At 35.2% G+C, this 13,681-nt stretch overlaps 1 protein-coding gene across 4 annotated transcripts in view; it reads left to right on the top strand.

Moving 5' to 3' along the window:
* Positions 1 to 13,681, top strand: part of UNC13B (unc-13 homolog B) — a 193,813-nt gene that overhangs the window by 53,313 nt on the left and 126,819 nt on the right. For all 4 annotated transcript variants that reach the window (XM_025049704.1, XM_025049703.1, XM_025049706.1 and 1 more), the window contains exons 2-5: positions 1,360 to 1,389; positions 4,336 to 4,435; positions 6,893 to 7,010; positions 8,174 to 8,297. In XM_025049704.1, the coding sequence (XP_024905472.1) occupies positions 4,431 to 4,435; positions 6,893 to 7,010; positions 8,174 to 8,297 (247 nt within the window). In that variant the 5' untranslated portion in view covers positions 1,360 to 1,389; positions 4,336 to 4,430. The remainder of the gene's footprint in view (positions 1 to 1,359; positions 1,390 to 4,335; positions 4,436 to 6,892; positions 7,011 to 8,173; positions 8,298 to 13,681) is intronic.

Genomic DNA, 13,681 nt, shown 5'->3' with positions numbered 1-13,681 from the left:
GTTAAGTTTTGTATATGGTGTGAGTTAAGGATAATATATATTATTCTATTATATTTATATAAGCATATATTTTGCATATTATATTCATATATTTCTATTCCATTGATCTGTGTCTGTCTGTATGCTGATGCCACATTGTCTTGATTACTGTAGCTTTATAGTACATTTTGAATTAAATGAAATTAATGAAGAATAATTGGGAAGAGGAATTAACATGAGCCTACAAAGGGCAATTCCATGGGAAACATACTTTGATTCAATACAAAGAAATAGATTTAGCACTAAGTGCTGCCTGAAAATGAAGAGAACCTTGTGAAAGGTACAGAATCACCCATCTCTTGGAAGTATTAAGCAGAGATTGGATGTATGCTAGGTGAAGATTTCAGTTGTAATGCACACAAGGAGAATTGGCAGATCTATCTGTACTCTCAAGTATCTTTTCAAGCATTGTGTTTTGGGATTTCCTTTTGTCTTTTTCCACAGGTGGCACTTAGCCTTAATCTTCATGGGTAGAAATATTTGATAGAAGTTTGGTGCTTTCTAGAATTTAGCAGTTTTCCTTCATGTGTGGTCGTTGACCTTTAGTAGGAGTTAGCATGTCCCGGTGTGGGATTTTTTTTTTTCTTTATTAAGAATTATTGGTGTGACATTGATCAACAAAATCCAGTAAGTTCAAGTGTACAATTCATCAGTATGTCGTATGTGTATTGCATTGTGTGTTCACTGCCCATAGTTAGATTTCTGTCACCACATATTTGACCGCTTTTATCCCATCTACCTTCCCCTTGCCCGCCCCTTCCCTCTGGTAACCAGTGTCTACCATCCATGTCCGTGAGTGGGACTTTTTTCTCTTGTACAGTTCTTCACTGACATTTTGGAAACAGCTCTTGCACTGCACAGAATATCCTCTAGGTATCTGCTTTTCCCAGAAAGAAGTTACTTTCACTCTTCTTTAAAACCCATTGTCTAGATCGTATTTGTTATGCTCTTCTTTTGGCATGAATGGAATAGAGGGAATTTCTATGATGGGTTTTAAATAAGGAATGTATATATCTTAAACCTTAAAAAGATATATGACATGAAACTGGTTGCCTGCCACAGGAGTGACTTAGTTCCCTCTACTTCCTTGTCAGGAAGCTGTAAGAAATTTCTGGGTTGACTATGAAATTAGATTCGATGACTTTTAACTCTCTACCTTCAAGCTTTGATCAGAAGTCTCAGCTTTTTTTCTCTTTTAAAGACTTAGGCTTACAAATCTAGACCTGATTCAACCTTTGCCTAGTAGGTGCTCATGAAATGTTGATTAAATAAATTAATCTGCAAAAATTCTTCATGGTGTCCCTTTTTTTTCTCTTGCAGTTAAAAGAGCCAAATTCCAGGGTTCACCAGGTAAGACCTGCTTCTAATTATGTCCCCCCTAACTTGCTGTGATAAAAGCAATCTTTTAGTTCTTCTGCTCCAGCAGACATTGAGCAGCAGCCATAGCTCTGCACTACCCATTGGCCATGGGCCTCAACAAGGGTCCCAAGGTGGCCAAGAACATGGGAAAGCTGAGGCACAGCTGCCCCATGGGCACCTGTCCAAGCACAACAAGTTTGTGCGGGACGGGATCCAAGAGGTGTGTGGCTTTGGCCCCTACGAGCAGTGTGCCATGGAGCTGCTCAAGGTCTTTAAGGACAAGCGGGCCTTGAAGTTCATTGAAGGTAAGGACACACATCCAGGTCAAGAGGAAGCGAGAGGAGGAAGGATGACTGAGCACCCCCGCCCCCGTCCCCCATAAAGCCTTTTCAGAAGAAGAGCAATCTTTAATAAAAAAAAAATTTCGCTGAACTTGTTGATTAATTTAATTAACTTAATTCATTATATTAATTAAAAAATCAGTATGGGCAGATGTTGGTCAGGTGGTACAAAGTTTCAGTTAGGTAAGATTAAATAATTTCTGGAGATCCAATGTCTGTAGTTAATAGGAATCCTATACTTGAAATTTGCTCAGAGAGTGGATCTTAAATACTCCCAACACACACACTCTTGCTCTCTCTCTCACTCACTTACTCACGCACTCACAGAAAATGGTATGTTAGATGATATGTTAATTTGTTTGTGGTGATTATTTCACAATATATACATATATCAAATCATCAAGTGTTATACCTTAAAATATACAATTTTTAATTGTCAATTATACCTCAGTAAAGCTGGAAAAAATTTCAATGCTGTTATAAAACGTTAAAGAAATCTGTAACTGTATATCTAACTAGTGAAAAATTAATGTCCCCTTACTTCTTCAGCAGCTTGGTTACACTTCTCAGAAGGAACTATTTAGAGGTTTTCATATGCCTTTTCAGATTTTTTCTGTGTATATGCATTTTTACACAGATTAGCTGTTTTATGCAGCCCGCACTTTTTCCAATAACACATGAAAATCTTTTTTTCTGTGTGTATATGCATGTATCTGGTTCTTTTAAAGTGTTGTACAGAATTTTGTTGTAGATTTGTATCCTAGGTCCTTGATTGTTTGCTTGTTTCCAGTTTGTTGCTGTTATAAGCCATAAATGTTCTTGTTTATTTATCATTGCCTGCTTTTGCAAAGGTGTCTATACACTAGAGTCTGGAAGTAGACTTGCTGAGCCAGAGGTATATATTTTAAAGAAATTTGCTAGCTGCTGCCGAATTTTTTTCTGCATTCTACTCAGATTAGAAGTATATAAGTGTTTATTTCCCCAAATCCTTAACATTACTAGATAATATGAAGAAACTTTTTAATTTTTGCCCATCTGAAGGTAGAAAATGGTATCTCCTTATTTTAATACATATTTCCTTAATTGTGAATGTGTAATTACTTTGGTTCCTGCTGGGGAAAAAGGAGAGACCTGGGAGTTACTGAGAAGGAAAATGAACATGCTTGGGAACCCAGGAAAATCTGGAAAACTAAACTTTGGATGCAACAGGAACTAAAGCACTTTCTGAGCCCACTACTTTTCTCTGCTGGTTCTGGGTTAGGACTTCTCTTAGAATCTGTTCTGTTCTCCTTTCTCTTTTAGTTGGCTTTCTCTGCTTGCATATAGCCCATTATGACATCTCCAGTGGAGTTTACCTCACCTTTGAGCTTCATCACCAACCATCAATTTTAACTATTTATTTGTTTTCTCTTTTTAAAATCTTTTGAGAGGGACTCATATTGGTCTCAGCATTTGGCCAGCCCATGGATTGACTGCTCTTGCGTGGCATCTGCCCCTGGTTGGATATGAGAAATGGAGTAAAAACATTATATGATAAAACATAGCTCAGTGGTCTGTTGAAGTAGAAATGAATGGGGATTGTGTACAAACTACATAACTTTTTAATGATGCTTAAGAGAAAGATTTACCTGTTGTTAGAAGTGCATTACATGGCTCATTTTCTTACATCTCTAACATTAGACAATCATTTTTAGCAGTCTTTGCCGGTTTGATGAGTCATGAATGATTGTCTTCTTTTTTTCATTTTGTAAAATTATGATTAATTTCTTACACAGGAAAGTGAACTCTCAGTTCAGTGCCCCTAATCATGGCTGATGTGAAGGTAGTAGGGTGAGTGTAGAATTGTGCTATATTAAGAAGTAGGTCATACTTTTTGAGTTTTGAGTTCCAGGCCTCCTACCTACCTTTGTTTAGTATTCAACTTTAACTCTCAGGTTAGAGAATATCCTTTTCCCCATTCTATGATAACATTTCTGAAAACTGAATAGATCTAGCTTGAAATCCACATCCTTTATGGGGATTTATCCTGAATTCTTATCCCTTTCAACAGTTAGAGGTAACCCTTTCCTCTTCTGCAGTCCTTTATTACTTTTTCTCTTATGGTACTTATTTTTTATTTTTATTTTTCATTTTATTTTTTTTGGTACTTATTTTTTTCTACATTGAAAGTTACATATCTTTACTACTAGATCAGTTACATTCTTTTCAAACTGCAAGTGGGCTATAAAATCAATTTAGTTGGTTATGATTAACATTTTATTAGATTAAATAAATTAGAATAGGAAATATCAATGTATCTTATCCTGTATTTCATGAAACTTTTGTTTTAGTTTATATGTGTATAGGTGTGTCTCCTGAGTCAAATATAAAATATATTTCTTAAATTTGCAAAAACAGTTACAGGTTATGCTTTTGAAGAGAGTATGTGTTTTATATATTCTTTTGCAACTCTACTATGCTTATAATGATGCTTCATTATACAATATATATTTTCATTTTTCTTTATGTAATGCTTTAATTTAGATATTATTTAATTCCAAGGGCTTTATCAATCTGAACGCTAAGTATTACATCTTCACTTTGCATTTTTTCAAAGATAAATTTAACACATATGTGACCCTGAAAGTACAGAATGTGAAGAGCACAACTGTAGCAGTTCGTGGTGATCAACCTTCTTGGGAACAAGATTTTATGTTGTAAGTACTTTGCAGCAGCAACTTATCTACAATATTTGATAATCTTTCCAAGATAATCATGTTGGATTAAACAATTAGAGGCTGAAGATTTTGCGTGTTTCCAAGATTTATAAAATGTTAAATATTTTAAAACATTTTAATCTGTTAACATATGTTAAATATTCTTTTTGAAAACTTCAGAGTTACAGGAACAAGTGAGGTGTGGTAGGTGAAGTATATCTGCAGTTTTGTTCTCTCGTGGATTCCTACTCTATTCTTAGAGATGAATTATGAATGTGAGTAAACTCCCAGTTAATTTATGTATATGAAGATACTACCTAGTTGGTTTTTCACATCGATCAGAATTAGGATACAATACAACATACTTAACATGATATTAAACATACTTAATCTTTCTTTGATACTCAGAAGGCTTCTTAAAGAAATGTAGTTATGCATGTAAGAGTGTATGTGTACCCAAGTCATCTGCTTATATTCCTTTTGCTTTATGGGGTGAATTGCCTTACATTCATCTGGTTAATAAAATGAGTAAACATTAGTAGAATTTCTTACATTTGACACAAAGTTTAGTATATTATGATTGTAAGTGCTGGCTTTTAAAGACTTTTTTCCCCCACTTAAGTTTCAGGAATCTTTCCCCCTGCTCTAGAAAAGTAGAGAAAATTGTAGAATAGCATTTGAAGGACTGAGTAAATCACTTAGCTTCTTTAAGTGCCAGTTTTCATATCTGTAAAGTTCTACCTTTCTTATAAGCTTATGCTTGTTTTGGGGAAGGTGGGCATGAGGGGATCAAACAAGAAAATATATTAAAATTGCTGAGAAATTTGAAATTGAAGTGAAATTGCTTTTCAAGTGAAATTGCTCAGAGAGACATAGGGATGATTATTATTTTTATGTGGAAACGTTCCATTCCTCCAGGCTTTTAATATATTATAGTACTATTTGGGAAACTTTTTATAGTTAAAAGATAACATTGTGAGGGCTTGAGCTAAGACAATAGGAGAAGGAATAGAGAGAAAAAGATGATAGAAGATGTTAAGCAGGTAGAACTGAGATTATCTTGGATGATTGGGTGAGTTGCCACTCATTAGGATAGGAGATGATAGAAGATCAGTTGCAAAGCTTAAGTTGCAAAACTTATATTTGAGGTTCTTACAAGACCTCAAAGGTAGGAGTTAAGGTATGGAAGATAATTAGAAACCAGAAAACTTGGCACTCAGGGAAGAAGTCTGGGTTGGAGAAATATTTTGGTTAGTTGAAGCCATAAGATAGGCATAGATAAGAAAGCTTAGGGAAAAGATTATGTAGGGTGAGAATAGCGCCTGGTGTAAAGCCTGGCGAGCACCAACATTTAAAGAGGGGACAAAGAGAACTAAGAAGGAGCAAACAGAGAGAGAGATAGAGACAAGAGAGGCACAAGATAGTAATGTCTTAGAAGCCGATGGCTGCGAACTGGGGCTTCAAGAAGAAAGAGGCCAGTGGTGTCACATTTCTCACTGTTGCTTCTCCCTCCAGATTCCCTCTCTCAGTTATCAGTGATGTGAAAATGTGACCGCTTGTTCTTTTCTTTACATAGTTAGTGCGCAATGTCCCCTATAAACAGTTTATTTAAGTCTCTTCCCATACCACAGGTCTGGCTATGGTATATAAACCTAGCAATCCTTTCTTCCAACTTCTAGTTGGCTGTAATAATCACTTACAGTTATAACTGTTCCCAGCATGTGAAACAGTGATCTTCTGCAGCCTCTCATCAGCATAACTACCTTTATTCTTGTGTGTGTTTATTTTCCAATTTCCCATAGCACTTCCCCTTCCAACCCTGCTGTGATGTGTGTGGATTTTCTTTCCTGTCTCCCACCTTGTGTGAATTTTGCCCTCTTCCCTTTTACACATGGGTTTTATTAGCTACCTTATCTGCCGTTCTACCCCTGTTCATTATCCTCCTACTCTGTCCTTTTGTCACTGACAACTCCATTACTGGTCTCTTATCTCCCTTTAGTGGCAGTATCTAATATTTAATTGGGTATTTTAATTACTTATCTTTAATATTTTTGTATCTTATTTCCAGGATTAAATTGTTCATTTCTTAAGGACAAGGAAGGCATCTTTACCTATTACTGTGAATTTGCCTAGCCTGGAATTTTGTATATATATATGTATGTATACTGTTGTTTGAGTTAGTAGAAGAAACTTCCCCAGAGCTCTGTGAAACTGCATTATCTAATCATGATCGTAGCTCCAAAGGAAACGGGGCAGATCGACAAAGACATTTTTCTATGGATACCCTACACAGGTTTCTGGGAACCTAAACAGTGGTTGCAGTAATCTGGGGCATTTTAATTTTCCCTGATGGCAGGATCCTGGTGAGAAAATTCAAATTTTAGCAAAACAGGAGAGGTAGCTGTTTCCTTCATATTACCTGGCTTTCTTTAAAGGGCTCTTTTTTCTTTCCTTTAGTGAGATTAGTCGCCTGGATCTGGGTCTAAGCGTGGAGGTATGGAACAAAGGACTGATCTGGGACACCATGGTGGGGACCGTGTGGATTGCACTGAAGACTATTCGACAGTCAGATGAGGTCAGTTATTTCATTGCCCACTTGGAGGTATGGTTCTTGCCCTTGCTTCTCTGCATTCTATTCCCATTCGACTAATATTCATCCAGGTATTTCAGATTGTTCTGCCCCCTTTCTAGTTAGAGGACATGCAACTAACCTATTCCTAACCTCACCCAGAGGTTCAGGGGATTTTATTTAGGTCTCATCTTCCCTCTGCCCTGTGACTGAATTCAGGTGCTAGAGCACCTCTTTAGACTTATTAGGTAGACAGCCCCTTTTTAGTACTGTGTGTTTGTATGCGTGTGTGTGAGAGATTGATATAGGGTACCTGTGGTTTCTACCTTTCCTCCTAACACTTTCCTGGGAGGAGTCCCATTAAATTTCCTCAGCCACCTAGCTGTGTCCTGGTCTCTGCTCATTGTCATATTCTCTGCTTGTTTTCCTTTGGGTCACGAATCCCCAGGGAACTGGTTTCAGTCTTCCTTCTACATGTAACCCTAACAGAGTTTAAGGAACTACCAGGTTTGGCAGTTGGTATTCACATTGTCACTGTACATTATTTTCAAGACAACTCCCATTCCACTTTCACAGATTAGAATGTAACTCAGCATAACTTCCCTATAGACACTCACTTTGAACCTGGATGGAATCTAGTGTATTCCTATTTGGCTTTTGCATGGACTATGAGTTTTCTCTAGGAGTGGGGTTGGTGAGAGTGTGCCTCTCCTTTCTAAATTTCTTTTAGTCCTGGCTAAGTCTCTACAACCCCAGGCAAATGGGCAGTTCATATTCATTGTGGCCCCAATTCGGATCTACTTAACTAGTAATGTGGGTAGCTCTTTACTGACTAGAAATAATGACACATGAAGTGACACAGTCATTAAGAGTTGTGCAGATTAAATATTGATCTATGGAGATGCTTGGGTTTTCACTTTGGTGCTCCATAAGTTCTCTCCTCAGTGGGCTTGCAGAGAGCTGAGCAAAGTGAAAGCTGCTCTCCCATCAAAGAGGAGTAACAGAAGCCACATGCAGGAGAGGCAGGAGGTGACAGTGTTATGTTTGCCTCATCAGGATGCAGGTGGCCCTTAGAAGCTCTTGAACAAGGAAATTCAAAGAAAAACACCTGGCTCTTAAACCAAGAGGGGAGTCATAGAAAAGTTTAACTTTAGATCTCTGTTTTCTAGGAAGGGCCTGGAGAGTGGTCTACATTGGAGGCAGAGACATTAATGAAAGATGATGAGATATGTGGAACTAAAAACCCAACTCCTCATAAAATTTTGCTTGATACAAGATTTGAGTTGCCTTTTGGTGAGTCTATTTGATTAGATTTTTAAAACCATATAATACTTTTGCCATATTGTTTGAAGTTGTTTGCTAGTTGTTTCATTACTGTCTTTTGTCAGCCATCTCTTTTGAGGGCATTCTGTCTTCTTTCACTTTGTCGCCTATAATGCCTAGCCCAGAGATAGTGCACAGTGGACTCTAAAATGGTGTTCATTAAAGAATCTACGCTAAAACCATTCTCTTCAAATCATTTAGTTTTCTATGACTATTTATTATAATTTATGAAATATTTGCTTATTACAGAATATCAATAATTCTTTTGATATTTTAACATTGTCTTGAAGTGAATATATACCTTATCTGTCAATTTGAACATAGAAGTAGCACTAATAATTAGAATAGTAATTTAAAAGGTAATTTTTAAAAAATCACAAAAAGTATAGGCTCCTGGTAAAAATTCAAATAGTATGGAAATGTATATAAATAAAAGTCGTTTCTCTTCCCACTTTCTTTAACCTCCTTTGCATTCCCTTTGCAGTAAAGTGGTAAACAGCTATTAACTTTCTTGTGCCTTGGTTTAGACATAAGAAATTTCTTTTGTAGCAATTTATCTTGAATTTGGATCATACTCTATATACTACATATGGTGAAACAATTGTGCACCAAATAATGACATTTCAGTCAATGACAGACCTCATATACAGTGGTGGTATACCATGTAGCCTAGGTGTGTAGTAGGCTATACCACCTAGATTTGTATAAGTAAACTCTGCTATTCTCACAATGACAAAATGGCCTAATGACGTATATCTCAGAAAGTACCCTATTGTTAAGCAGTGCATGACTATTTACAGTGTTGTATAAACCACAAAAGCATATTATCTTGGACATTGTTCTGTGTTATCTTTAAGGCATATCTTGCTGATCTGGACAGCTGCCTATAATAAATTATCTAAGCAATCCTTTATTAATTGACATGTAGGTTGATCCTGGTATTTTTGATATTACATACTGCTGTAACGAACAGCTTTGTATAGCTGTGCCATTTATGAGTCTAGAATAAAGTCCTTGAAGTATAATTTAACGAATAGGTCAAACAATATGTGCATCATTACTTTTCACAGTACTACAAAGTTATTTGTTAGGAAGATTGTACCATTGTATATTCTTACCAACTATGTCTGAGGTGTCCCTTTTCTGAACATCTTTGTCAACATTTTGTATTTTGCAATTTTAACCTAATTGTTTTAAATATCTTGCTTTAATGTAGTTTAATTTTAATTTTGACTGTTCACATTATTGATATTCACATATACTATTGTTGTTGCTATTATTTTATGATTTCAGTCTACTTAGATCTTATACCTTATGACGTGTTAAGCAAAAATGGTGTGATTTTCCAGTAAGCTCAGGAATAACTAAATAGAACAATTATTACTTCAGAAAAGAAGAAAAGAAGACTTTCTAGTGTGTCTGTAGGCTGAGTTACAGGTGAAGAGGATAAACTGGAGTTCTTACTTAGGGCTTAGCTGCTTGTATTTTTAGTGCTGTGGTCTTGACTGTACTAGTCTGGAATGGAGTTTGTTTTGCTGAGGTGGGAGGGGTAGGGGTGGTAATGGGTCTTGGATTAAATACCACAGAAATTGGCTGTTTAAAGTTTCAGTAGATTTTCTCAAATAAATGTTTTTTTTTTAAATTAAGTTTAATGGAGTAACATTGGTTAATACAATTATATAATTTTTGGGTGTACATTATAATTTGACATCTATATATTCCATTGTGTGATTACCACCGAGTTCTGTTTGTTTGTCCTGTTCATTTGTTGCTTTTAGGTTTATATCCTACATATAAGTAATATTATGTGATTTTCAACTTTTTCTATCTGGCTTATTTCACTTAGTGTGATTATCTCTAGGTCCATCCATGTCGTCATAAATGGCAGTATTTCATCTCTTATGGCTGAGTAATATTTCATTGTATATAAATACCACAAGTTCTTTAGCTAATCATCTCTCATAGGACACTTTCATTGCTTCCATTGCCTGGCCACTGTGAATAATGCTGCTGTGAATATCGGTGTGCAAATATCTTTTTGGATGTGGGTTTTCAAGTCTTTGGGATAAATACCCAGTAGAGGGATTGCTGGATCATCTGGTAGATCAATTCTTAGTTTTTTTAAGGACCCTCCGTACTGTTTTCTATAGTGGCTGTACCAATTTGCAGTCCCACCAGCAGCATATAAGGGTTCCTTTTTCTCCGCATCCTTTACAGCATTTGTTATTACTTGTCCTGTTGATTATTGCTATTCTAACAGGTGTGAGATGGTATCTCATTGTGGTTTTGATTTGCATTTTCCTAATAGCTAGTGATGTTGAGCATCTTTTCATGTATTTGTGGCCGTTTATATGTCCTCTAGGGAGTAGTGTCTGTTCAGGTCCTCTGCCCGGTTTTGATTGGATCGTATGTTTTTTGTTGTTGTTGAGTCATATGAGTTCTTTGTATATTTTGGATATTAGGCCCTTATCGGAGGCATTGCTTGCAAATACATTTTCCCATTTGGATGATTGTCTCTTTTCCTTGTTGATGGTTTCTTTTGCTGAGCAGAAGCTTTTTAGTTTGATGTAGTCCCATTCATTTATTTTTGCTTTTACTTCCCTTGCCTTTGAGGTCAAATTCATAAAATCCTCTTTAAGTCCAAGGTCCTTGAGTTTAGTTTCTATATTTTCTTCTATGCATTTTATTGTTTCAGGTCTTATATCGAATAAATGTTTTTTCATTTGCTGTATGCCCTTAGGACTGTATCCAGAGACTTTAAATGATTTTTTTATTTTTTTATGTGTGCTGTTTTTTTAGGGAATAGATCTGTGGAGCTTCTCACACAGTTATGCTAGAAGTCTGTCAGTCCATTCCTCATTAAATTTTAAACAAATATTCCTCTCAACATTGCATTACTTATATTTTCATAGGTAGCAGTATACATTTTTGTCTAGGCTTTGAGTTTCATGAAGGCACTTGTGTAGTTTATTTTAATATCTCTTGTGATTGTTTGGAACATAATAGGTGCCTAATAAATGGCCTTTTGAATAAATGTTAGGATAAAATCTAGATAAGTAAAATCTGTCTTTGACGCTAGTTAATGTGAGTGTGCTAAGCTTTTGCCTCTATTATAACCACATTTGAGATGTGGTTTTAAAAAACTTAGTGTCCTTTTAAAATATGAATTTTAGCTTATAGCATGCTATTTTGGCAAAGGAATTTTCTCTTGAATAATTCAGAAACCTGTAAATGTTCTTTTCCTTTATATAGCAAAAATATAAAAAATATATAAAAAATAGTAATTTGTAATTATGTTGAAAGTTCAGAAAATATAGTTATGCAAAAATGACAAAAGTTTCTTAAAATTTCACCAACTGGAGATTTTTTTTACATGTTGCTATGTTTTTATGCACTTATACAGTTTTTCTTATAAAATGGCATTATTTTATTACATTTTAAACTGTTTTATTCACTAACTACATATTACATTTTAACCTGTTTTATTCACTAACTACGTAGTTATAAATGTTATATAAAGTTAATGTTATTTCCCTATAATATTTTCAGTGTTTTATTTTATTGTATGAATGCACAATAATAAAAATGCCATTTGTTGATCAATTACTGTGTGCCAGTAGGTATATTACTAAGCATTTGCATATGTTATCTCATTTAATCCTCATTTCAGTCCTTTGATATTGAACTGTTATTTCCATTTTAGAGGTGAGGAAACTGAAGCACAGAATATTTAAGTCTTTTGCTCAAGATCACATAGCTAGTAAATGGTAAAGCCAGGATATAAATTTAGGTGATTTGGCTCCAGAGTCTGGGCTTTTAATTTAAACTATAATACATTTAACTACTCTTCTTGTTGAGTATTTTGATTATTCAAATCTTGTACTATCATAAATAGCACTACAGTAAACATCCTTGTAGCTCTATATTTTTAATTCTTAAAACTATTTTGAGAGGTGAGGTAATAATATATGCACAGTGGTTTAAAAAGTTATCCAGTGAAAATCAAGCCTCCCTTACAAAGGAGTTTTCTTCCATAAGCTACTATGATTAACACTTCTTATGTATCTTTCCAGAGTCAGGCTTTGAACATATAAGCATATATAGATTTAACCTCTTTTAAAAACACAAATGGTAGCAGATTCTAGCATATTCTAACACATTCATTGCCCCTTGCTGTTCTCCACTTAACAGAGTATATTGGTGAGTCATTCTACATCAGACATACAGACCTGCAGCTCTTCTTCCTCCCTTCTTCTTTTTAACAAGTGCAAGGTACACTATTTTATGAATGAGGAAGTGCTATACAAATTAGGTAGTAGATTAACTGAGATTTTATTATAAGACTTTGAAATACTGCCACCAATTGCTGAAGAGCGATTTGAGGGGAAAGAGGTCAAGGTTTGGACAGGGAAGACAAAGGAGAAAGGGCCGTATTTGAATTCTTCATGTGATGTACTAGAAGGTGTATTTGTTTAAATGTCTCCAAAGTCGATCTATCTGATCCATATCTCTTTAAATGTCTCCAAAGTTGATCTCTCTGATCCATATATTGCCTCATTGTTTCTCTTTCGTGCTGCGTATATGGATATATTTGTTGTTTTTAAAAGATGAGGTTTTTTTTGGAAGTTATAGTAATCTTAAATATATAGAAATGAGGACATATCATTATTATTTTTTCTTTATCTTTATTTAAAAATTTGGTAAAATACACATAATAGAATTGACCACTAACCATTTTTAAGAGTATAGTTCAGTATACATTCCTAATGTGCCACCATCACCACCATTCATATCCATAGCTTTTTTCATCTTGTAAAACTGAAACTCTATACCCATTACACAATAACTCCCATTTAGCTCTCTTCTCAGTCCCTGGAGACCACCATTCCACTTTCTGTCTCTATGATTTTGACTAAGTAGTTCATATAAGTGGAATCACAGTATTTGTCTCTTTGTAACAGACTAATTTTACTTACCATAATGTCCTCAAGGTTCATCTGTGTCGTAGCATGTGTCAGAATTTCCTTCCTTTTAAAGGCTGAATAATGTTCCATTGTATGTATATAGTACATTTTGCTTATTCATTAATTCATTGATGGACACTTGGGTTCCTTCCATATTTTAGCTATTGTGAATAATGCTGCTATGAACATGGATGTGCAAATATCTCATTGAGATTCTGCTTTCAGTTCTTTTGGGTGTATACCCAGAAGTGGAATTGCTGGACCATATGGTAATTCTATTTTTAATTTTTTGAAGAATCTCCATACTATTTTTCATAGTGTCTGTACTATTTTATACTCCTATTAACAGTGTGTAGGGGTTCTAGTTTCTCCACATCCTTGCCAACACTT

Source organism: Pteropus alecto, unplaced genomic scaffold (genome assembly GCF_000325575.1).
Source record: "Pteropus alecto unplaced genomic scaffold, ASM32557v1 scaffold206, whole genome shotgun sequence".
Classification (NCBI taxonomy): domain Eukaryota; kingdom Metazoa; phylum Chordata; class Mammalia; order Chiroptera; family Pteropodidae; genus Pteropus; species Pteropus alecto.
Note: the sequence above shows the minus strand (reverse complement) of the source record. Positions and strands in the feature narration are given on the sequence as shown.